At 39.4% G+C, this 27485-nt stretch overlaps 1 protein-coding gene across 1 annotated transcript in view; it reads left to right on the top strand.

Annotated features, from left to right (window-relative positions):
• Window positions 1–27485, top strand: part of TBC1D8B (TBC1 domain family member 8B) — a gene marked incomplete in the record, with an annotated part of 1684663 nt that overhangs the window by 1084106 nt on the left and 573072 nt on the right. The window contains 1 exon segment of the mRNA XM_044057627.1: window positions 25267–25417. Within this exon segment, the coding sequence (XP_043913562.1) occupies window positions 25267–25417 (151 nt within the window).

Consider the following 27485-nt stretch of genomic DNA (forward strand, 5'->3'; position numbering starts at 1 on the left):
GTAATTTTCGTGCCTTTGTGCTGCAACTCAGAGCAGATCTGGGTGTTGCCATCTAGATTCTTGACATAGCTATAGAATGCTTTGTGATTGTCCTGGGATTTAGTGGTGATTTTGTTTATGTAGCTAGCTTTGGAGGATCTTATAAGGGATCTCAGCTTCTTACTGAGACTGACCAAGGGAGCTCCTCCACTCATGGGATTTTACTCTCTTTTGCAACAGTTTCTTCCTTCTGTTGTACAATTTGTTTATGGCAGGAGATCACCAGATTGGCTTCCTTTTTTGGAGGACAGCTTCTTGGTTCTGTTTGGGATAGCACGATCCATGCACTCGTGTAAGTGCTTATAGAGTGCATTTGTGTAGGATTCAGCAGTTGTAACTGTATTGTCCATCTGCATGGGTGTCATGAAGTTCACCACTTCTGTCTTGAGAAGCATGAAGCTGGCTTTGGAGAAATTTTTTACTGTGGTTTCCTTAATGGGGTGTGGGGGCGGGATGTGGATATCAAGGGTGATAAAGCTTATGGTCGGATCGGACCAACGAGGTGTTGACTTCAGGTGTGGAACACCGGTTACTCATGTTGGTAATGACTAGGTCTAGGATATTGTTGCCCCTGGTGGGGGTGTGGATAAGTTGATCTAGAGCATTGGAGTTTATGAATTCCAGAAAGCGTTGCGCTAAGGAGTTGGTACAGGAGTAGTTTTCCCAGTTAATGGTGGGGTAGTTGAAGTCGCCCATTATTAGGGTGTTTGGTTGAACCCTAATATTTTCCAGTACATCAAGAAAAGAGGAATGGGAATCCTGGGGCATGGTGGGGGATCTGTTGCAAGCTACAGTTTGGATTGCAGTTTTTCCCAGAGTTAGTTGCACTTGGATAACCTCGGCTGCATTATGCTGAGCAACTAGCCTGGAGGTGGTGGATATCCTTAATGAATATGGACACACCTCCGCTTTTGGTGTTTTGGTCCAGGTTACATGGCCGAAAAGTGTGGTATGAGTTGTAGCCTGGTAGTGCAGGGGTGCTCTCTGGAGCCTTGAACCAGGTCTCAGTCACTGCACAGATATCGATGTTCTCCATTTTAAGGAGTGCCTCGAGTGAGTGCATTTTGAGATTTAGACTTCTAGCATTGAGTAGCATTACCCTCAGTTTTTGCTTGCCTGTTCTTGTTATGGTGGTGAATTTGTTATTTGTACCCTGCCTAAAAAGGCACTATAGGGGCAGCAAGAGCCTTAGCCAGTATCCGGAATCCCAGAGGCGACAGGTGCAGGCCATCTGTGGCAAAGCATCGTGGTCTGTCGACCATGTCATCACAATCAGACAGATACTGGATCCCCTTAGAATGGTGTTTCATGTTTTGGATTTTGGTCTGTGACTCTGCTGCACTACAGTTGTAGCCTTGCTTTGCTTTTTACCTGATTTAAATCCACCAAAAAAAAAAAATTTATTATGAATTCCTTATGAATACAACCATTATAATATGTTAAAATTATACTAAACATTAATCTTAAAAAGACTTGCTTGACTTAATGTCAGGAAAAACAATCCGAGATAGTACAAAACAATTGTGTTTATATGCATAAATAAAATATAGTCTAAAATAGTATTAAATCTCCTACGGCACTCACCAATAAACCATCATATACTGCACTACTTGAATTTACATATATATATATATATATATATATATGTGTATATATATATATATATATATATGTGTATATATGTATATATATATATATATATATATATATATATATATATATAGAGAGAGAGAGAGATAGATATGCAAATAACATGTAATTCTTTACAAAATTCCAGCTAGCTGTGCTGGCATAAGTTATACAGCCACTGCTCTACTTCTGCTGACAAGTCTGGCAACACCTCCTATCGTCACAAGGTCCATCAGGGTTGAGGTCTGCATAGGACATGTTACTTGCACCTTGTGTTCTTTCAGTACGGAACCTTTGTGGATGTTTTCGTTGTTGGATGTTCCTGGTTAGGTGCATACCAAAGAAGCATTGTACTCAGATAGGTCTGATTAATGCTGAATACAGTAGTACAATGAACTGCTTGGACTTGGATGCCATACTTTTGTTTATAGGTTGCCCAACATAGAATGATTTCCTCACTTCTGTAGACTAGAGCTAGATCATCATGGTCAAATGAGGCACAAGGCAGGGTATTTAATCAAGCCATCTCCACCACCCCCCATGCGTGCACACAGCAGCATCCCTCAGCCATTGTACTGTCCCATAACTTGGATAAACACTGTTTAAACCTGTCATTGTACTGTCCCATAACCTGGATAAACGCTGTTTAAACCTGTCATTGTACTGTCCCATAACTTGGGTAAACGCTGTTTAAACCTGTCATTGTACTGTCCCATAACTTGGATAAACACTGTTTAAACCTGTCATTGTATTGTCCCATAACTTGGATAAACACTGTTTAAACCTGTCATTGTACTGTCCCATAACTTGGATAAACGCTGTTTAAACCTGTCATTGTACTGTCCCATAACTTGGATAAACACTGTTTAAACCTGTCATTGTACTGTCCCATAACTTGGATAAACGCTGTTTAAACCTGTCATTGTACTGTCCCATAACTTGGATAAACGCTGTTTAAACCTATCATTGTACTGTCCCGTAACTTGGATAAACGCTGTTTAAACCTGTCATTGTACTGTCCCATAACTTGGGTAAACGCTGTTTAAACCTGTCATTGTACTGTCCCATAACTTGGGTAAACGCTGTTTAAACCTGTCATTGTACTGTCCCATAACTTGGGTAAACGCTGTTTAAACCTGTCATTGTACTGTCCCATAACTTGGGTAAACGCTGTTTAAACCTGTCATTGTACTGTCCCATAACTTGGGTAAACGCTGTTTAAACCTGTCATTGTACTGTCCCGTAACTTGGATAAACGCTGTTTAAACCTGTCATTGTACTGTCCCGTAACTTGGGAAAACGCTGTTTAAACCTGTCATTGTACTGTCCCATAACTTGGGTAAACGCTGTTTAAACCTGTCATTGTACTGTCCCATAACTTGGGTAAACGCTGTTTAAACCTGTCATTGTACTGTCCCGTAACTTGGATAAACGCTGTTTAAACCTGTCATTGTACTGTCCCATAACTTGGGTAAACGCTGTTTAAACCTGTCATTGTACTGTCCCATAACTTGGGTAAACGCTGTTTAAACCTGTCATTGTACTGTCCCATAACTTGGGTAAACGCTGTTTAAACCTGTCATTGTACTGTCCCATAACTTGGGTAAACGCTGTTTAAACCTGTCATTGTACTGTCCCGTAACTTGGATAAACGCTGTTTAAACCTGTCATTGTACTGTCCCATAACTTGGGTAAACGCTGTTTAAACCTGTCATTGTACTGTCCCATAACTTGGGTAAACGCTGTTTAAACCTGTCATTGTACTGTCCCATAACTTGGGTAAACGCTGTTTAAACCTGTCATGCTTACCATTTTCTTCTTTACTTCTGTAATGATTAGCGGTAATTTAAAACTTTTTCAAATTGTATAGCTCAAACCCTGGTAGCAGTTTGCTAAACAAAACAATACAGTCCACAGTGAAAACAGACTTTGGATAACAATATGCTTCTCTGTTCTTGAAACTTACATTCATTGAAACGGCAATGAAAGAAAATGTGTCTGACCAGTGGGGGATTAAGTTTACCTTTGGACCATTTTCAAACCCTACGCCCCTTGCACACATTTTTAGGACCATGCATGCATGTGGTCTTTGATGCAATATCCTGATTGTATTAAATTATATTAATTGTATAATACAGCAGCACTTGTTAGTATGTTTTTAAATTTGTAGGTTTGAACATTTTTCCATTAAGCAGTGAAATAAAACATATGAATCAATAATGACAGAACTACCCATTATGCAACACTTCAACCACAAAAGGCCACTCAAACAACAGTCATTATACTCCACCAGTGTTAGTCAGTATACACGCACTCACAGAAAAAACCCTCATCTGAATAATTCCACATTAAAGAGACCTATAACTAATGAAGATGCTGTTGCTGCCAAGCAACTTTACATTTAGAGTTTTATTTACAGATTCACCACCTGCTACCCTTGAAGAATAAATTGTCCATGTTACATTTAAAAAAATGGTAAGCTGGTAAAATTGCAGTAGGGAATGGGTGTCAAACTGGTATCAGATTCATAGTTACTAGGCATCTCATCCAAACGAGGGCACGCTCAGGAGTACAGTTCCCTCACCCCCTTAAAGGGCACTGCAGTTTCACCACTCTGTCTACATGGAGGAACACCAAAGATATTTGAAGGTAAATGCAGGAAAATAAACTGGATATGGAAAACAGAGGGGAAAGTACTAAAGATGATTAGTAATGGAGAAGTTAAAGAAAAATAAACTGAGGTTACTGATTGCATGAAAAGTGAAGGATTTAGTGTACAAAAATCCAACTATGATAACATCACAGCAGGATAGAGCAATGAATTCCCAAATTAAGGAGAAACCAGTGAAGCGGGAAACATCTGATCAGTTGCCATATGAAGATACTTTGGAGACTTCCATAGGAAACCAGTATAAAATTTCTTTTGGAGTTGCACAGCAAGGGAAGAAACAGGAAACTGGCAACTCTGACAGTCATGGGTGTGGAGTAAGAGTCCAGTGACTTCCCATGTATAAGAGCAATGGATGACACAGCCTGAAACGGAAGAGAATGTGCACAGGAAGATGCTGTGGAACTTTGTATGGAATACTCACAGGAAATGGAGAATAAAGAATGTTTAGAAGAAAATGATCCGAGAGAAGAGTTGCTTGATTTAATAGAGATGGGCAAACATTAAGATCAAAGAAATAAACAGGCTGCTGAAAGTCAATAAAACCCAAAAAGTTAGAAGTTTGATTAAACAAATGAACACAGTAATTAGGACTGTTAATAGAAATTCATGCGATGTAACAGAAGTGCATAGGATGTATTACTGGGCAGCTGAATTAGTAACAGATAACATCTTACCACAAAAGCACAAGGTAATAAACAAAGGAAGGAGAGAAATCAAATGCCATCATGGAAGTATCAAATAGAGAAAACTATAAAGCAATTAACACCAGAGGTGTCACTGTTAGATTATAGAAGGACCAAATCAACAAAAATACTCATGTAGATGTGATAAAACCAATGCGCAGTATCAGAACAGATTAAGATCTATTGTGCACTATTGCAAATAATAAACTAAAAATATTAGCACAGGCAGAAAAGCCTAGAAGATATGCATATAAATATAAAGGAAAAATGCAAAATAAACCATTTATTGATGACCCAAAACATTTTAGAGAGAACTGGGAAACAAGTCCAAAAGGAAATGAAACACCACCAACAAAAAGAAGAAATAGATGCATTTTAGAGAAATATCTATGAAGATCCTGCAGAACATAGCAGAGATGGCATATGGATAGAAGAAGTAAAGGAATAAGAAGGTTAGCTGTACAGGATATGAAATGGGATGAAGTAATGGCCAGAGAGATTGAAACTAAGTAAAGAAAAGCTCCAAATTGGGATGCCGCAGGTGCCCAGATGCATTACCTAACTTTTAGCTAAAAGTATTAACATCTTTACATGAAGATTTAGCCATGAGTAAGAACTGTTTGTACGTGCACCCTGAAGAGACACCAGCCTGGTTAACAACATAAAAAATAATACTATTTAACAGTGAACCTGCAAGCTATCCTCAAAACTGTAGACCAATAACATACTTCTGACAACACATAAATTATACACTAGATTTCATCCCTACAGAGCTTTATAGACATTTAGAAGAAAACTCAGTTGTGGCAATAGAACAGAAGGGTAACAAAAGAAAGTCATATGGAACAAAGGATCATTTGAGAAGAACTTGAGCAAGTGGGAGTGTGTAAATATTTGGGAATTGATGAGGGGGTCAGTATGAACAAATGCAAATAAAACATAGTAAGTATGTTGGTAACATGAATCAGCACCCCACCCCACCCCCGAAGCTTGCCAAAAAAAGGCCACTTTACTGTATTAAGCCGATTGCTACAATGTAGTGATCAGATCAGCTTATTACAGATCCTTGCGCACCATCCACCCCCAACTTTTCCACTAAAGAGCAAAAAAATGCCCCCCTCCTTGCCAAAGCCATTCAAGTCCTACTTCTGAGCCTTGCCCCTCCTCTATTGTATTCAAACCTGTGTGCTGTAGCAGTCCGTGTTTGGTCGGAACTGTAGCAACTGCTTGCTACAGCTTAACTGTAAAAAAAAAAAAAAAAAAAAAAAAAAACACTCTTTAAAACCTGAGTGCTGTCATACTCTATGAAGGCAGGGTATAAACTGTAGTAACCTACATCCAGGGGTGCTACAGTGCTCAGATTGTAGTTTAAAAATGTTCTTCTTATAAACGGTAGCAAACAATTGCTGTAGTTTACACCCTGGCTGCATGGAGTGCTATAGTGCTCTGGTTTCAATGAAAAAAAACATCTTTTTTTTTTTTTTTTTTACTTTTAAGCTGTAGCAAACTGCTTGTTACATTTTTGCAAGCAGTTGCTACAGTTTTTAGACTACATACAGAGTGCTACAGTCTCAGGTTTGACCACAAATGCATTATTGGCTTTTAAAAGCCATTATTGCATTAGAGCTTGAGACTGGCTGGTTGTGCCCCCCCCCACCCCCCACCTCCACTTTGCACCAAGGGCAGTTGTCCCTCTCACTCCACCTTAGCTACCATACTGCCCTTAGCTATGCCCAAAGTGGTTTCCGAGTTTCCTTTGAATCAAACAGTCAGTCTCTCAGTTTTCTACCCAAAACCTATAAACCAGGAAGGAAGGATTCTGCATGCCCTGAACATGCGTAGGCAGCTCAGGTGCTATCTTGACAGAACTAAGCTCTTTAGAAAAGCTAATCAGCTATTTATTTCTTATCAAGGGGCCAAGAAGGGAGACCTTGTATCTAGGCAGATAATTTCCAGGTTGTTGCCCTCTGCAATTGCTTTTTTTTAAAACAAGAAACCTCTTTATTAAATTATCTTGCAGCACATCGACAATCTTACATTTATATAAATGAAAATAAAACATACCACCACAATCTCAGTTGTAAACATTATACATTACAAACCATGCCTACATAACTGTAGCTGCAAACATTATACATCACTTATAACTCTCAGTTTTCTACCCAAAACCTATAAACCAGGAAGGAAGGATTCTGCATGCCCTGAACATGCGTAGGCAGCTCAGGTGCTATCTTGACAGAACTAAGCTCTTTAGAAAAGCTAATCAGCTATTTATTTCTTATCTAGGGGCCAAGAAGGGAGACCTTGTATCTAGGCAGATAATTTCCAGGTTGTTGCCCTCTGCAATTGCTTTTTTTTAAAACAAGAAACCTCTTTATTAAATTATCTTGCAGCACATCGACAATCTTACATTTATATAAATGAAAATAAAACATACCACCACAATCTCAGTTGTAAACATTATACATTACAAACCATGCCTACATAACTGTAGCTGCAAACATTATACATCACTTATAATATATCCAGTCATTGGTAGTCAACAGTTACATAGCTCATTCAATTCTTGCCTTCTTTTAAATCTCATTCTTCCTCAGCATGTATTGATCCCACACTTCCCATTTTTTCCTATGTAATTTGCTCCTACCTTTTTCTAAATATCACAATTCCAGTTGTTTTATCTCTGTTACTATTTTTGCTACTTCTAGTAAAGCTGGTTTTGACATTGATTTCCATTTTCTAGTAATGTTTTTTTTTGGCAGCCATCATAATTAGATTCAGCAAGGCCTTACTTTGTCAATGCAATTTCAGTTTCTGTAACATAGCTCAAAAGTCATTTCCTTAGTTACACCAGTTTGCTCACCCATCATCTCCAACAGAGCAGTCTGCAGGGAGAGAATCTTTAAAGTCTGCCAACACATTACACTCCCAGAAAATGTTCTCAGTTACCTCTTTTTTCCCCATTACACCTCCAACATTCTCTGCCTACCTGAGGAAATATCCTTTGGAGTGTACTTGGGGTATAAAAATATCTATGTAAACACTGCCAAGAAAAGAACCTAGATCTTCTAGGCTTTGTTGCATATTTGGGAGATAAACATATATCCCCCATTGTTTTTGTGAATTGCTTATCCAATCTGTTCCCAATCCTTTCTAACCTCTTCTGATTGATTCCTACAGTTGTCATGCAATATTTTATATGCTCTACTGATTATTCCTTTCTTAACGGCAACTTCTGTTCTAGATACTAATAAAAACTTTACCAGTGCTGGTCTTTTGTTTAGGATACACCTATTTTTTTCTGTTTGCCTGTACTCTGATATCAGTCCTTGATAATGGAAGGAAATGTAACCTGAAGTCCGAATAATTTCTTTGTGTCTTCCCATTGTATTACCTTTCTCTTTCTCTCTCTAGTTATTTGCCCCTCATAACTTGGTTACTTTGCCAGTTCTCTCCAATGAACACCAGCTCCCTCATGCTTTTTGTCTGTATCCCTGATTGCATTCATCCCTGTCGGCAGATTCTCTTTTCTGCATTCCCATGTTGGCTTAGTTCTTAGAATACTTTCTGCTGCTTTATAAATACAGTATTCTGTATGATTATTATTGTTATTCTCCTTAAAGGTCTGCATCCAAAATCCCAGTCTCTCTCCTTGTTTCTTGACACACCCCCCCCCCCCGTTTCGTTAGTCATCTTCATCTTTTTTTTCACTTTGATTTTCAGTTTTCTGCTTGTGCTACATATAGGAGCCTTAATAGTGTTGCTGTGAAATACCCTTCAGATTGGGTTATCCCAATCTGCCCTGTTCTGTTGGAAGAATAAAGTTATCCCACTTGACTCTTGCTGTCTTCTCCCAGATAAAATCCTTCAGCTCTTTATTAATTGCTATTCACAACTTCTCTTGTTGATAAAAAATGTCTGTCCTGTGTGCAACACTAAAGGGACTAAAAACATTTTAACTGCTTGTATCTTACCATCAATATCCAGTAACAGAGCTTCCATTTTCTCAGTTTTTGTATTACCTTTTGTTTAGTTTCTTCCCACATATCCTTAGATGCCACACCGAAATCATCTTTAATCCATACTCCTAAATACTTCATTGTATCATTTCTCCATAGGTATGCATATTGCTGAACCAATTTATATGTGGGTACATAATTTACCGCTGTTGCCTTTGTTTTAGCTTCATTCATTTTGTATCACAGAAAGATCTGAGAGACACAGTATATTCCACAGCACTGTAATGTCCCTTTCTGGGTTTGTCTAATGTTATCTGCAAATAGACAGCTTTTCTTGACTCCCATACCAATTATATCCTTGAATTTGAGAGTCCCTTATTTTCTTTGCCAATGGTTCTAAACGTAAAGCAAATAAAGGGGAGAGAGAATAACCCTGCCCGGTTCTCTGCTCAAGCAGAGATTACCAGAGAGGATTCCACCCACTTTAATTTTTGCCTCTGATCCCTCATAATCCTCCTTTTATCAGGGAATGCAAATGCTTCCATTGCTCTGGTCATAAAGTCCCAGCTTACTCTGTCAAATGCTTTCTCTGCATCAAGACCCCCCAGCAACAGTGGTATTTTCTTATATTTTGCCTCCCTCTGGATCATCCGTGTTCTGTTAAGGTTGTCAGATGTTTGCCTCCCCTCCACAAAACCACATTGAACCATATATCAATTTTGGCTTAACGTCTGCCATGTTTTTAACCATTATAGACATAAACATTTTAAGATCATGGTTTAGTATTGAAGTGGGCCAGTATGTGAAGCTAGAGCTGATGGATTTTTACCCTCTTTAGGTATTACAGCTACCACCGCTTGCTTCCAGGATGTTGGTACTTATCATCCTCTTAAAAATGCTGTTAAAACCTTCCAGATCCTTATTTTTTTCCCTCGTACCTTCCAGACTTCCACAGGAAAACCATGCATTACTGGAGACTTTCCTATAGATTTGGTTATACAACACCATTTTTTCTCATCTCCTCCTATCCTAATTGTTAGTAATTGAGCCCCCTCTACTTCTAACCTTGGTATATTTAATTCTTCCATAAACATTTCCATTTGTACCTTTTATTCATTTCCATATTTCTTTGCTTTATACAGACTTTCATAGAATTTCCAAAACATTTCTAATACTTCTACAGGATCCCTTATCTTCTTGTTACAGGTGTGACGGCCTCTGTTTATTCCGGGCCAGTAATCAATGAGCCTCAATCCTCACCACTGACATTGGTGACAGACAGTCACTAAAAACAGGAATGAATTTACACAGTTTTTTCAAATGCAGCTCTCTGCATCAAACACAGTTTCCCCCAAGAGCTCACAGGGAACACGCTTCGCTAGAACTGGACTTTCTCTCTCCAGATCCCAAACAAGATTCACTTTGGAGCACTGTGTCTCAGTTCAAAGTAAACCTGGGTATTTGATTTTCACTCACACACACACACACACACACACACACACACACACACACACACACACACACACACACACAGTTTCCTGGGAAATGCTTGTACCCCTTCTGCCCAGACTGTGAGGTAACCTCACTGCCACCAGTCAACCACTGTCAGGCTCTTACAAGGGTATCCAATTATATTGCGTAAATACTAACATAAATGTTAGAGTGTAACCAAAGCAGCCAGGCTTTTCAGAGTGGCCAGGACATCACTAAAATAAGCACGGGTACTCAAGTCATTAAAAGTAGTCTCTCAAAAGACAGGCAATAGTGAAAGGTATAAAAATATATAATAAGTTATAAAATAGAAAACATGAGAATACTAAGTTTCAAAGTACATTAAGCATCAGAGTTTCAATCACAGGAGAAGTAAAAATAACACAGTTGGACAGATTCAAACAGATGCAGAAAAACACTACTAAAGTGAGGTACGTTTACATTGGTATCTCGATTACACTTAAAAATAACTGAAAAAACTTTTACTTTATAACATGCAAAGAAAATCATGCAACATTTAAATAGTACGATTAAGAAAAAAAATTGTTTTACTTGCATTTAACTTTCTCCCTCTTCCTCCCCTCTCCTGAGTACTTTCCGAACATTAATGACATTAAGTAGGGCGTATGCTTTAGCGTCCCCTGCAAGTTTAACAAAGTTCAGGAAAGTGCATTATTTATAGATTTTCTTGTTCTATTCCTGTCCATCTCCTTCTCCCAGACCCTCTGTCTGCTTCATTTCCCACTTGCTCTCTAGTCTTCTAGTCAAGCCTTGTGCTTTATTTCTCCCGCTCTCAAGCATTTTCAATTGAAACCCTGGAAAAGATTTCACTGGCACAGTCTCTCTCTCTTGTATATTTCCAGAAAAACAAGAAACTGAATCTCCTGTTTCACAGCTCACTTTTTGTTGAATAAACTTTTGTATTTCTTCCTTAAAATGTACTTCAAAAAATTAGGAGGAAATGTTTTGAAGATAACTGGGTACGCCAGTTTGAATCTCACACCTGCTTCGTGATGTTCCCTGAATAATGGGAAAATTTTACTCCTGTTCTGCGTGGTCTGCAATGAGTAGTAATTCTCTATAAACATACTGCTGTCTCACACAGCATTTTGTCGTTCTGCCACAGTTTTGTCAGAATAACCTCCTTCTGCTGGTAAGATTGCATCACTGCTATTAAAGGTCTAGGTTGTTTTCTCATAGCCAGGTTTGGAGCATACACACAATGTGCCCTTTCAATTAACAATTCCTGTTGTGGAATACCAGTCCAGTTGCTTATTTGTGCTTTTATAAAATTAAGTCTTTTCTTCCGGCTTCTCAGGTACAGCAGAAAAATCTCAGGTTTTTTGTACGTGCTCTGTTCTCTAATTCGATTATTTTTTAAACCTCTCTTCTTGTGCAGCCTCTTATTCATCCAGCCTTTTCTTCATTTCATTCTTTGAGTTTTGCAGTTTTATTATCTTATTTAAATATCTGTTTAAGGATTCTTCAGTTTTTGCCAGCCTTTTATTGTCTGAGTTGATTATACTTCATCAATGTTTCATTTATTTTAGTCCGGTATGTGTGCAGTTGTCTTATACTTTCCTCTAGGTTACTGGAAGTCTTGTCTGGAGCTTGCACTGCTTTTTGCTAAACAGCTAAAGTACTTTTCCCAGTCAGTGTTTTTTCATTGTCTTTTGCAGCTAATTTTCATTCAGGTCCTCTGTATGTCTTTTTTTCCTGGCATCCAGGCAGTACTCTTAACTAGCCAGTTACTGAAATTTACCCAGAAATCTAGGTCCACTTGCTTTGTCTGCTAACTTATAGGTTCATAGGTTGGTACTAGGCTATCAGCCCTAGGGCCTATACAAGCCTAGCCATAACAATTCCCTGGCTATTTCTTCCCACACTATTTACTTCCCTGGACCCCTGTCTAGCAGGGCGACTGATTGATCCCCGGGGTGAATTTCCTTTCTCCCATCCAATCGTCAAGGTTCCTTTTGAAGAGGACCAAAGAGGCACTCTGCTTGACATGTATGGGCAATCTATTCCAGAGTCTGGGGAGTCTCTGGGTCAGGAACGTATCCCTCCAGCATGTTTTGTTTATTGTGATGACAAGGTTTAGATCCCTGGAGCGTGTGGCTCTGAGGGATTGGGATTTCTTTAAGTGTAGCATGTCCAACAGCTCTGGGTTCGACATGGCCTTGTATATTAAGCAGAGATCGCCTCTGAGGAGACGATATGCGACAGAGTATAGCTGGAGTTTTTTAAGGCGGTCATAGGGCATCTGCTTTAGGCCTGTGATTCTTTTAGTGAGGTATTTCTGTGGCCTTTCCAGTTGTTGCAGATGTCTTGAGAGGTACATACCAAACGGGGCATTGTATTTTATAATGGGCCTAATGAGGGATGAGTACAGTGGGAAAGTGACCTCCTTTTTTCTGGATGAAAAGCCCTTAGTGATGAGGTATGCCACATAGAAGGATTTCCTGACTGTTGTGGCGATGTGTTTATCGAAGGTGAGACCACTGTCCACCTGTGTCCCTAAGTCTCTTATCAAACTTTCGGTGTTTAGTGTACTGCCACCTATATGGTAATTCACGGATACATGTTTTTTCCCAAAGGGGATAACTATACATTTCTTGGCATTGAGCTTGAGCCCATGGCTCTGGCACCAAGCATCTGTTTCTGTAAGGCCCTTTTGTAGAGTATCCACATCATTTGGGGATTCAATAATGGCTCCCAGTTTGCAGTCATCTGCAAACTTTGTTATCCAGAGTCCCTTAGTGTTGGCCTGTACTTCAGAGAAGTAGATGCCAAACAAGAGCGGTCCCAGGACTGAACCCTGAGGTACTCCACTTGTCACTTGTCTGGAGCTGGATTTGGAGTCGGCTACTTTTACAGTGTGGGTTCTATCAGTAAGCCAGTTAGCAACTCATTGGGTGACGTAGGGATTAATGCCCAGCTTAGTAAGTTTATCTATGATTCCAGAGTGGGGGATGGTGTCAAAGGCCTTGGCAAGGACTAGATAGGCTGTGTGGACCACCTTACCCTTGTCCATGGCTCTGGAGACTGATTCGAAGAAGTCAGTCAAGTTAGAGACAAGATCGGCCCTTCACGAACCCAAACTGGGTGGGGTCCAGTGTTTGAAGGTTGCCAATGTCTTTGTTTATAAGTTCCATGATAATACGCTCCATGGCCTTGCAGTTAAGGCTTGTCAGACTGATGGGACGGTAGTTTCAGGGATCCAAGGTGGATCCCTCCTTGTGGAGTGGGATAACTGTAGCTGTGCGCCACTCAGTGGGCACGAAACCTGAGGTGAGGCTATGATTAAACATGACACTTGGGTGAGGTGCCAGTTCATATTGTAGTTCATGTAGTACACAGCCTGGGATGTCATCTGGTCCCATGGATGCTGTATTCTTAGCTTTGGAGAGTGCATTTTTTACCTGTGTGGCCGTTATTACCGGAATTTGGCAATCTTCCGATATCGAGATGGGCCATTTAGGGGGTGAGAGGGGGGGTGAAGTTGGCACTGAATCGATCTGCCAGGATATTGGCAATATCCTTGGGTTCAGTATATTTAATGCCATTCTGTTTTAGCTCAGAGCAGATCTGAGCATTGCCATTTAGATTCTTAACATAGTTATAGAATGCCTTGTTGTTGTCTTTGGAATCTTTGACAATTTTATTTTCGTAACTAGCTTTGGAAGATTTTATGAGGGATCTCAGTTTCTTACTGAGGCTGGTAAGGAAGTTTTTTGCATCCTGGGATTTTCCTCTCTTCTGCAACAGTTTCTTCCTTTTGTTGTAAAGTTTGTTTATGGCAGGGGACCACCAGATTGGCTTCTTTTTTTTGGATGAGAGCATCTTGGTTCTATTTGGGATGGCATGATTTATGCATGAGTGGATGTGCTCGTACAGTGCCTTAGTGTAGGATTCAGCAGTTGAAGTTTCAGCTCCCATCTGCATGGGTGTCATGAAGTTTGTCACTTCTGACTTGAGTAGCATGAAGTTGGCTTTGGAGAAGTTTTTTATGGAGGTTTCCTTACTGGGGGTGGGGTTGGGATGTGGATGTTAAGGGTGATTAGCTTATGGTCAGACGTGACTAACGAGGGGGTGACCATAGGTGTGGAGCATCGATTTCCCATGTTGGTAATGACCAGGTCTAGGATATTGGAGCCCCTGGTGGGACTATGGATTAGTTGATCCAGGGCGTTGGAATTTATGAATTCCAAGAACCGTTGGGCAAAGGTGTTGGTTCATGAGTAGCTTTCCCAGTTAATGGCAGGGTAGTTAAAATCACCCAGTATTAGGGTGTTTGGTTCTATGTTAATATTTTCCAGTATGTTTAGAAAGGTGTAGTAAGAATCGTGGGGTATGGTGGGGGATCTGTAGCAAGCTACAATTTGGATTGCAGTCTTACCTAGTGTTAGTTGCACCTGGAGAATTTCAGACGCATTGTGTTGGGCAACTAGCCTGGTGGTGTGAATATCCTTGGTGAATATTGACACTCCTCCACCTTTAGTGTTTCGGTCCTGCTTTAGTGGCCGAAAAGTGTAGTAAGAGTTGTAGCCTGGTATTGCAGGGGTGCTCTCTGGAGCCTTGAACCAGGTCTCAGTTACTGCACAGATATCGATGTTCTCCATGTTTAGGAGTGCCTCAAGAGAGTGCATTTTGCGGTTTAGACTTGTAGCATTACCTTCAGATTTTGCATGCTTGTACCTGTTACGGTGGTGATTTTGTTCTTTGAACTTTGCCTAAAAAAAGGCACTATAGGGGTGGCAAGAGCCTTAGCCAGTAACCTGAATCCCAGAGGCGACAGGTGCAGACCATCTCTGGCAAAGCATTGTGGTCTGTCAATCATGTTGTCCCAGGCAGACAGATACTGGATCCCCTTTGACACCAGAAGCTTAGCCAATTGTTGAAGTCGATCATTTTGTCCTTATATTGTGGTATCATTCTGGGCGAAGGCAGGATGCTACTCAGGGTTAGGGTCATACCTGCCTGGGTCACATGATCCTAGAGCTCTTCCATGTCTCTCTTCATGTAGTCCAGGGAGGTACGTCTCAAGTCATTCACTCCAACATGGACAATGACAGAGTCATATTTGTACTTGTTGTGGAGTGACTTGAGTGCATGCGTTATGTGGTGGATCCTGGCACCCGACAGGCACCCAACAGGCAGCTGACTGTAATTTTCTCCTTGTTCATCCTGGTGAGAGGGACATCAGTGTGCCGGACTATAGAGTCACCTATGACTAAAGTGTTAGGTACATTGTCTTGCCTTAGGGGCTGTTGCTGGGTGGCACACAGGTGTTTTGAACTATGTGACACTTTGGTTGTGATTGGTGTTTGTTTGCATTTCAGCTTTAGAGGTCCTTGTTGCTTAGGCAGGTTACAGTTAAGGGCTTCTGCATATGTGGATTTAGTGTTGCTATATGTGGGTGTTGTGTTGGTGGTGTGGGTTTAGAAGGGCTATGTGTTGCTTGAGGTGTAGTGTGGGTGTTAACCTTCTCCTCTTGACTGTCTAGCACAATCTTGGGTGGAGAGAGCTTTGCTTCCATTTTGGCTATGTAAGTGCATCTTTCACAGGTTGTAGTGTTGGGTGGTAGGAGGAGAGGGTTGTCTGTGTACATGAGGCAATTGCTGCATTGCCCCAGTATGCCCAGATTCACCAGGTGGACAGGAGAAATCACCGGAAGCTGACCCTTGGACATGCCTGGTTTGATGCTTTTTTTTTTTGTAAAGTACAGGAGCTGTTTTCCCTTACCTTAGCAAGGTACTTTGCAGTTATAGGGTGTTTAGTGCCTACTATTAATTTCTCCTTATTAACAAGGAGAGTTGAGTGCTTGTATCAGTTTAAGGTTTCCTAGTGCTTTCCAGCAGGTATTAGAGAAAGTGCTAGTCAAAGGGATGCTTAAAAGTAAGATGAAAAAAAATGCACACTGCAGTGTGCACTAGAGAAGGTAGATGTGAAAGTAGTTAACTTAAGTTTTACCTGTTTAAAAAGTTAAGGTTTAGTGGAGAGTTACTATTTTTAATACAGCAAGATGGGTTGAAAGGGGTGGTCACTTTTGTATTCTGGTACTATGGAATATAGTAGGATGGCCAATAAATTTAAATAGTTGAAGGGGAGGGGTTTTTGATTTAGTGATTACTCACACAAGCCACTGAAAGTAGAGAGGAAATGAGATATATGGTCAGATTAACATAAGAGGCAGGCAACTAGAAAGACAGTGGTATTTAACAAGACAACTACGACAGAGTGGGAGGGCGGGAAAAAAATTCTGCCTGACTCAGAAGAGAGAGAGCGAGCTGTGGTCTCTCTTGAAGTTTTAATATGCTGTTAAAGCAGAATGCAGGTAAAACACAAGGTAAAGAAAACAAACTACAGTATTTAAAATATACAAAATACAAAAAATAAAAGCAAACTAACCTTTCCTTCACAGCAAAGTGTAGCAGAGTCTGGATGAGCCTTTCTGGTAAAGTTTTCACACAGGGAGAGCCAGAATTAAGTTGTCACTCAGTGTGCAGCCATCTTGTAAAGCCCCCTCTGCTATTGCTTTTTGTTATTCCCACCATGGCAACTCTATTCCAGACAGTATCAAGGCACATTCTTTTAGAGCTTTGGCTTTTTCGATGGCATATTGGAAAAGGGTGGAGTTGAGAAGCAATTTGCAGGTAGCTACATTATCATTTGTACATATTTTACAAAGTATTACAAACTAGATTCCTTTTCTAAACCCATAGTACGCTTTGCTAGTACCATTCTCCAAGGGCTTCTCAATGCATATCCTTCCCCCTCCCAGGTTGGATAGGCTGTGGTAATCAACCCAAATTGCATAAAGGCTACTGCAGTAGCGGGAATGATGACCACCATAGCACTGTAAGGTCCTCTTGCCCATGACAGCAGATATTTCAGTTCCTCACTTGTGCAGTACTTGCACCCACCCACCACCTCCATACTCTTGAGTATAGTACTTGTTGGTATATAAAATAGAGTTATGTTTGTTTTATTTGTACGTTATTGCCATTTTGGTTTGGTTGGTTCAGGATTCCTTGGCTCTTCTCTCATTATATGGGCAAGAAGGTTCTAAAGTAAGTTTCAGTCTATTTGCTGATTTTAAACAGAGCTTTTTGAAGCTGGCCAGTTGTTTCCTTGGCAGGAAACAACCCTTATAACCTAAGGGCTACTGCAGCAGTAACAGTTTAAACATCATCTATTATAAGTACGACTTAACTGTGCTTCTTTGGGCACTGAGGTTCTTTCAGTCTTTCATCTTTAATGCTAAGTGGTGAAGGCCATATCCCCTATGTAAAAGTTTCATTAGCTCAAAAAAAGATATGAAAAAAATATGGTGAAATGAAACCTACAGCATTTTACTTTTTACAGGGAAAAAAATTCAGCATGATAAAAATAATCTCCAAACCAAGACAAACCATTAAGAGAAAGAAAGAAAAGAATATTGCAAGAAAGGCTTAGAGAAGCTAGAGTCTTCACAATGTAAAATCTAAAACTCCTGTTGTGGAGGTCCATGGGATTTATGCAAATTATTCCTTAAGGATATACAAGTGTTTCAGCTACATGGTTTCTGAATGTCCCTGACACTTTGCTTTTTAAGTGTTTATAGGTACATTCAGGTCAGTAAAGCAAGCCCCACTAGCTGTATACATGCATGTCTTGTTTTTGTTTTTTTTTAAACCTTGTTAGTACAGTATGAAGGGATTGTTTACCTGTTCTTTAGAAACACAGAACTTAAAATCAAGCCTGATATCCATAAACATTAGGATGCTTGGAAAATATCCCAATATAACACCCAAACCAAAGGATAAAAAGGTCACACAGACGATTATTTTTAACTTGCAGTTTTTATTTTAATGTGATACTGAATATCTGAGAATTAGTGAAGAGTGCAAATGTACTAGTGAGTAATACAGAGTTATAAGACACAGAATTGTGTATGTAGTATCAGTAAATTATTGTAAGTTTACCAGGATTGTGGACTGATGTGCAAGGACCCATTTGTTCGGCCAAATGTGGGGAGCGTTGTCTGTTTAAATGGCTTGCTTAGAGTCACACAAAACAGTGCATGGAGACTAAATCTTTTTCAGTCCAATTTTAAATTGCCTGAACTTATTTTATTCTAGCTAGAGCTAAAATGTTTCTTTTTGATAGTGGAATGGTGTGCATTATCTGTAGTTGAGTCGATTTTCTTTATTGTCCCCTGCACTGAGTAGGTCTCATTGAGATATAGAAATGATGTAAGCTGATTCTGCAGCGTCAGGTATTTTAGAGCATTAGGTAATCTGAAAGGTCTCCTGTGCAAGATATAGTTTTGAACGTCATCTGTTATTTGCCTGCATGTTTCCTAGGATTTGCATTTTTTGGCTTGACTTAGAAGATTGTGCTGTTGCAAGTTAATATCTAAGCTGTCAGAATTTTAGATTTTTAGCTGCAAACTTAAACAGTGACACTTTTTGGTTGAAAATTCACTTGCTAACTTTTATTAGAGTGAAATGTGTGTGTCTTTGTGCATGTGTGTATAAGACTGCAATTTGATGTTTTGCTGAAATTTCTTCGTTCCACAAATGTGTGAATGTGGGGGTTGATGCACAAGGACAAATCAGCTGCTCTATTGCTTTGTATGGGATAGCTGGGCAACTTTCGCTCTGTTGGATGTTTGCTGTTTTGATCTCTGAAATAGGGTGTTATTTCTCATGACATTGTGGCCATGTTTTTGCATTCCCTATGGTGTCATTGACCTGTGCCCAATCAAAGTAGAAATCTGGGATTTCCTTTCTTCAGTGATTTTGTGAAATACAGTGCCTTTGGCACCCTCAAAAACAATTTTTATCATGGCCCTCTTTTTGAATATTCAAAATATGTCAGCTCTGTTTTCCAATTTACATATTTTGCTGTAGACAATAAACTTTGCAAGACTTAAGTTATCCACACAAGTTGTTAAATGGCACTGCGTATGTGGCTTTGTTAAGCTTCTTTATTTATTGTAGTAAAAGTATAGGATTTGCATCTCCTTTTGCTAAATAAAAAATACCTAGTTTTTATCTCATTTGAGAATAAATTCAAGATATTGAGCTATCTTGTGTACTAATATATCTGTGTGAAGTATAGAAGTATACTTTAATCTGCATTTATTGACATTTGATTACCAGGAAGCAGATTTTCAGAGGGGGCCTTGGGGAGAAAAGCTCCAAATATATACTGTATATTTCTTTAAAGTAGTCAAATACTACTTATGTCAACATACATAATGTTGAATCGTGTCGAGAATTAATATCGGCGCATGCAAAACTTAAAAAAAAAGCTTAAATTGCAGGGGAGCAAGAGTATGTGTGGGTATATAAACTAAAGTGTAAAAAGATTACACAGACCACCATTATGTAGAAACTGCAAAAAAAACCTCTGCCAAGCTAGAGTTTTCACTGTGTGATACTTTAAACATCCTGTAATGGAGGCCTATGGGGTATATGCAAAGGATGCCTTAAGGACATCAAATGTTTCGGCTCCATGGCTCCTGAATGTCCATGAATTTTTTTCTAGATTGGCTGGATAGCCCAAATATCTACTTAAACTGTGCTGATGAGGTCAGTAAAAAACTGAAACATGCATCTCCACAGCAAGTGGGGTCTGGCTTTATTGGCCTGAATGTGATCATAAAGACTTTAAAAGATGAAAAAGTGATGGACATACAAGATGATTCCTTGTACTTTGATGCTCACTCCTCTTATAGGCTAAAGTCCAAATCAGTGACCAGCAGTTCTGGTTAAAGGTCCCTGGCTTGCACACGCTACTATCCCTCACTGTGAATGCATGTATCTTTTGGGATTTTACAGTCCCAGAATTTGCAAGATGAATTATCACAGTCTTTGGTTCTTTTTTTCACAGTGTATAGAGCTATAGCAGTCCTCCAGCCAAGCTCTTTCAGATGCATGGTATGCCATGAAAACAGCAATATTAATACACACCAATATATGATGGCAGAATTAATAAATGGCAATCAATAAACAGTAGCAATGGCATTATGCATGCAGTACTTAATGGCATCAGCAATAATAACAGATGTAACCGTAATAATGCTAATGATTACTGCATTTGTTTTTCTTTTTAATCAAAAGGGTTTTCTTTCCTACAACATTGCATTCAGGTTTGTTCAGAATGGAGTAAAAATGTACAGATGTATTGAACTCCAGTCATGACCTGTAGTTGCATAGAATTAACACTAGGATGAGCTCAAGTATAAGAGACGTTTTCTGCTACCTCATCCACTAATGACATCTGTGTTTGGCTTTCTTCATCTCAGAATTTTATTTATTTTACTATGAAGTTGTGGTGTGCTAGAAAAGGAGTGCACTATCCAGACAGTACAGATGCGGGGGTATCTGAACAGTTAAATTATGGCCTGTCATATGTGAACAGATGTAGATTGTCTTTTAATCCCTGCATTCTGGAAAGTAAAGGCATTTTGAGGGTGGAAATGTTGCTTATTTGAGTTCTAGGCAATAATAATAGTTTTTCGGGGCTTGATGATGTTTTTTTGGAGTTGGGGTACATTTACAGAAAATGTATTTTTGTTTCTTTGTACTTGAAACATCTATCCAGTTTGAATGTGTTTTATTAGATGGTGTTACCTGGGTGAAAACAGCAAACTGCCCAGGGTTTCAATCCAGCTGTTTATTTTGGTGAACCCAGGAAATTAACACAGCCTTACTCTTGTCCATCTTCCACTGACCATCGTTCTCCTCCCCAAACACCCAGCTGGCCATTTGCTTCCACTGAGCAAATCATTTGTCTGGGATAGACTGTGGGTGGCAGTTACTTCCTTCGTGATGGATCCTGGCTCTTGTTTCTTAACTATAGACCTTTAAGGTTGAATATATAAGTTTGTGGTGGTGTGCCTTTGTCAAGTTACCACTCTCAAAAGGGACACGTAATGGAAAATCCTTCTTTCTTTTACTGTATGGCACTGCATTATACTTACTAATACGTAGCTTGTTATAAGTCAGTACATGCACTTCTTGTAAACTGTATTTCCTTAACTCATATATTTTTCTTATATTGTGTGTTCTGGTTCAGTTTTTGTCTGAAAAGGCCCTTTGGAAAAATGTACTTATCCATTTAACAAATAGTAACCAAGTACAAACTCAGATAAAACGCGCACAAAAACTGTCATTGCACATGTAAACTCTTTTGTCTTTTCAATGACAAAGACTTCTTCAGAAACAACAAGAATGATTAAATAATGTTAAAATTAATGACATAACCAACCGCCATCCAGTGAGAAACAAAAATATGCAACACTTAATAGAAAGGCATCAGCTTCCATTCATTGAGTAAAAAACTGTACGTTCCTTTTCAAGTCCACATTTAATATTCAAACGACCATTTAAGCCTAAGCTAGTCCCCTGCTTTTAACAAAATCTGCCAATGTAGTTCTCTATATTCTAGGGCTGTGTTGACAACATCACCTCCTTTAAAATCCTTAGAAAAAATTTCTACAGCACAGCATAAAAACTTTAAAAAACGTACACACACACACACACACACACACACACAAAATTAATGGCTTGCTTTGCTAAAACACTGCACTCGTTTTTGCTTTTAATAGCAAAGACATGTTGATAAATCATCTCATTTAAACTTCTTATGGTCTTCCCTATATGAATTGCCAGACATGAAGTACACTTGGTCAGGTACACTAAACATTCATGCTTAAATGTATAATGACCATTAACAAACTTTTTTTTAATATTAACCTCAAAAAAACAATGATATGTCTATGACTCTACACTGCCATTATAACAAGAGAAAGTGCCTCTCTTTTGAGATCTTTCATTGTTGGATCTCTCACCCTTCTATATAAAATAGTTTCTAGACTGGCACCTTTCTTTTTGCTGATTTCTGGAACTTCACCTACTATATTCTTTAAATCACTGTACCCCACATTTTCCAATTGTTCTGTTAATAATCCATGGTACATCATTGGAATGTCAGGAGAGTCAGAATTTCAGCATTTCACACATACCTTTGTCTACTGATGGGACCCCTTGATTTTAAAATTGGCAGAAAGTGTGACCACCATGAATAAGTAAATAACTGGGCTAAGCTATCTCGCCATGGTACCCTGTCATTTATCCACATCCCTGCCCTTTTGCTTTTTTTGTTTCATAAATAATAACATAATCATGAAAAACTGCATTTCATGTCTGTCTTTGGTACTTTGTGGTTAGTTTGTACTGTGTACATTTGCAAGTGACAGGTTCTCGTTACATCTTTGCAGGATGGAAAAAATAGATACAAATGCTGTTTGACATTTTCAATGTTATGCTGCAGTGCAATTCAAAATGATACTATGTCTGCCTTAGCTGTATTGTGTAACAGAACATCCTGTTCTTGATGGGCAAGAAGAAGTCGTCCAAAGTGCTACCTGAAACCTTTATAGCACACAGCATCAGCAGCAAGTGTTAAAAGAATCGTGTATCCCCTCAAACTGTTTATAGGAGTTTTCAGGAAGATGAAGTAGAAACCTTGGGGTTTTTAGTAAAGAAACATTGAAGAGCCAGAAAAGAAGACTCCCAACCCCTATGATGTGTCATCATATCGCCCTTAAATACACCCTTCCCAGACGGAAGCAAAGAAGTGTGAAAAATTTCATGGCTGACGTAGCAGGAATTTTGTTTTTGTTTCACATAAAATTGAGTTTGTAAGTGAAAAAAGACAGACATCATCAGCCGTAAGAACCCATCTCTAGTGTGCTAAATGAAAGCATAGAATGAGAATCCTCCTTTCTGTTTCATGCCTTTGCACATGATCTGTATGAACACTTGTCACTTTCGTATTAGCAGATGCTGTTTTTTTCTCCTTGTGTTTTAAAAGGTTTCCTATAGAATGTGTAGAATACTGTTAGAGGGTTATGGAATGATGACTCGAGAGAATTAAAGGTGCTGAATTTTATTTAATGTGTATGGATCTGTTTTAGCTAGACTTGCATAAGTTAAATTACAGTTTGTCAGTTCTCTGGACCATCTTCAGCAATTTTGCATTTCAGAGGGAGCTTTCATTGCTTGTGCTCCACACTGTGCATTTGCAGAATTTGTTATCAGTGATAGCATCATGGCTGTGCTTTGCAGCATGGTTATAAAGCAAGAGTAACAAAATGGAGAAAATCTGAAGCTACTTCCAGGAAGAAACATCAGCAGGATACAATGGGCTGTTTGTCATATGTCCACCCTGAGTAGCCAAGGAAGTTTTGCAGATCATGAGATAAGATTTTAGGGGTGTGTCAGTATAAAACAAAACAGATGTGAGGAGTTTCTAAAACTGTGTCTAGCAGGAGTGGTCTTTTCATGAGTAGGAAGTTGAACTGCATATTGATTACTTTGATGCCCATCCTTTGCAAGTGTGGTATATAACAGGTATTTGGGGTATGTGCGTGTCTGACAGGGTGATTCAAATGTAGTAGCTGCCATCCTGCTAACTATCCTTGCTGCACTAATTTTGGTGACAAGCTTTATTAGTAGGCTATTAGTTGTATTTGTTGCTCTTCAAACTTGTTTTGTCCCTCCCCCAATCCCTTATGTACACTGGACTAGTCCAGTGGCTCCTCTGCCTTCATGGGGTCAGTCTATTTCTTGCACCCAGGGGCACTGCCAGACATCCCTAGACTTAATCAAGAGTTCTGTGATTCATTTTTTGTTGCATGGGGAGCTGATTAATCCCATTTGTTGCTCCTCTTGCAAGAATTGGTTAGTTAGGAGTGGGCCACTTTCAGGTCTGGTGGAGCAGCTCCTCTTGAGCTCCATGTGGTGCTGTCTACTTTGGGATAAAGCAAACAGGAAACAGTGTGTCCTCAGCAGGCTCATACCTGTGGGTGCAACACCCACTGCTGCCCCTAAGAGTCACCATAGTGATGAGCCACAGCCAATTCGCTCCCCTTATGAGGAGTGAGCCAACATCAGCCACATATACCCATCCTCCTGGCTCAGCCATTAAGCATCCATGCCAGTACTCCAGCACAGGTCATCTGGGTCACAAAATGTCATCCCTCAGTGGCACAGGGCTAGTTGTCCCCTCTCAGTTCCTTGGACTTACCTTTGACCCTTTAACCTTATTATCCCTTTCATTATTGTATTCCTTAGCTGCTTTTTCACCTGGTGGTGCAGTTCTCCCATCCACTTGTGTGGTGATATCAGAAGCAGACAGGTGTGAGGCTTTCTTTGCAGCCACACCAGCACTATGGTGGGACATTTTTGTTGTATATTTTGCTCCCTCTGCATATGTGCATGCAATGTGCACAACAGTGTGCTCTCCTTGTACTCATCCATATGTAGGCAGTGCTACAACTTCATGCCGTCTGGAGACTGCTACAGCAGCAGCTCTCTGTGCCTCCCCACTGGAGGCAGCCATTAATTCCATTCTACTTCTTTCCTTTCTCTGTGTGGTTTTGCAGTCCAAGTCTTTCTCTTTATAACCTGCATCAAAATTGTTTTAACTGGATCAAAATAGCAAGCTGCCTGGGGTTTGAATCCAATTAATTATTTGAGTGAACCAAGAAAATTAACATTCAGTACTTTGCCCCGGTTCTCATTACATCTTTGCAGCTTAGAAAAAATAAAGATACAGCATAGCAATCGATTGGACTGTGCAGTGTTAATCTTTATGGACTTAACTGACAACTTCTACTCTGTAAAAGTCATTGACAGTGACTTTTAAACCTTCCTGAAATTGAAAAGAAATGATACTTTATTTCAAAGACGTACATTTTATACACATTAACTAGTATTTTATTTCTTGATCACAGCTTAAAGAAAAGATGAAGGAGCAGTCCTGGAATATTCACTTTGAAGAATATGGTCGCGGGGTCTGCATGTTTCGAACTAAGAAGACTCGTGACCTTGTGATAAGAGGAATCCCAGAAAATTTAAGAGGAGAACTGTGGTTGTTGTTTTCTGGTGAGTGAACATATAAGTGGGACATTTAATCAATTTTGCTCTGGGGCAGTGCAGAGCACCATATGCTTATATTTTACTTCTAAATGTACAAGTATTACAGGCATTTTCTTTTTTAATGGTTCCAGATAAGTGTACCTGCCTGGGTTCTCATCTAATTCGTTATTCCTGATTACAAATTTCTTTTAATTCTGTGAGTAAAATGTGTTTCTTCAGTGCAGAGGCACTTGTCTGCAAGAGTGGAACATGGTTAAGAAGTCACAAAGATGTGTATACCATTGGCCTTATCTTTCCTGAATAGTGCCCTATCACATTGCCAAAATGCTTGTAATGTTCTGTTTAAGGCACCTAGTTATTTCTCCTGTAACTGCATTTCTTGCAGTTCTTTGTTGCCTTAATTAGATGTACAAAAATATGAGAAGCAGTTTTTCCCCAGGTATACTGACAGTATGGATTGACCTGGTCAAGCTGCATCCAGTCATCAGGGTTGAGGTTTCCCAGTTTAACCTACAAGATTACTGTCTCCTTAACTTTACCATATGTGGTGCTTCTCATCATTCCTCAGTTCTCCAGTATAATGAATTGCAGATTCCCTTATCTTTTCACTTCATGCCAGTCTCTTATCCTATTTTGAAATAGTTCATTCAGGGCTTGATCCACAACCCTAGAGTCCATTTTTAAAATCTTTCATTATGCAAGACATATCAGTGAAAACTCCAGTAACTTCAATAGAATTTTTCATGAAAGAGCTAAATGAAATGGAGTACGATCTGACAAAAACAGGGGCCTTTTATTGAGATATCCTGCAAGCATGTTCTTCAGAGTTATACATTCTGTGACCTGAAATAACTACAGAACAGACCATATTAACAAATTAAATAAATAAATCAATAACAATAATGTTATCTAACTGCATTTCATATTAGCTTAAATCAGTAGTGAACACCTTTTCCATCTCATGTCAAGCAAGCACAATGTTTGGGCTAAATGGAGCTGTTAAAAGAATTTGGCTTTATCAACAATTCACCTTATAAATTAGTGAAAATCATATTAACAAAGTAAAGGCCAAAGTCACAAAAGTCAAGGTAGGAAAAACAGTTGTATGACATCTCACTGATAAGATGTCACATATCAGTTTGATCTTTCATTGCATCACCCAAGCATACATCAGATAACTTGTGACTTTATGTAGACACTGCTTTGTAGTGAATGTCAAAGCAATCAAATTACTTCAGTGTCTCTCAACTGTGAACCACAGTCAAGATAGTTAAATCACAGACAAAGGCTTTTTGGGGAGGGGGGCACACACTTCCCCACTCGTGAACCTTGCTATATATGAGCTTATCAGTGCTGTACTTGCATTGTATTGGGGAAAAGAGAAATCTCCAGGACAGTGCAGTATTGGTCTTCAGAGTAAAATCACGAGACTTGCCCATTAGTGATGAGCGATTCAAGTGTTGATCACTAGTGCAGTATTGTTAACTGTGGTACCTGTAAAAGAAATCAGTTTACAGTTCAGATAGAGGTAATATGAAAGAGGCACTTTTCTAAGTGCAACTATCCTATTCAACTCAGAGTACAGATGAGGTAACCAGTCAGTAAACGAGTACCAGTAATACCGAGCCTTTTACTGCTTAATATCCTCTGTCCAGTGCCACCTTCTGAAGTAATCTGTGACATAACATTTTATCGGTTCATAGTTCAATGTTAAGGTTACAGGTGAGGAGTTAAGAAGCTTAACCATAGTACTTCTGTAGTGACAAGCATAGACTAGTTCCCTCTGGACAGAAACTCATTTGCTGTAACACGAGCATGAATTTGAGGTTACCCATGCAAGGTTGGTGCTTTGAAGTTAATCATGGAAGTACTTAAAGAGACTGTTATAAAAGTGTAGGAGCTAGGGATACACGTTTCTTACAGTGGAGGCCTAGGCCTTTGTGTTGGGTGTTTGCACTGGACTATTTGTTCTTTGAAGGTGAAGAAAGCACATGGTTTTTCATAGTGCAAAACACAAAACAGAGATTGCCTGTCAGAGCCTGTTGGAAGAGGGCTTTTTGTTGGGATAGCTTAA

The sequence above is a fragment of the Protopterus annectens genome, chromosome 15.part0 (genome assembly GCF_019279795.1).
Source record: "Protopterus annectens isolate FY-2018-M chromosome 15.part0, PAN1.0, whole genome shotgun sequence".
NCBI classification, from domain to species: Eukaryota; Metazoa; Chordata; order Ceratodontiformes; family Protopteridae; genus Protopterus; species Protopterus annectens.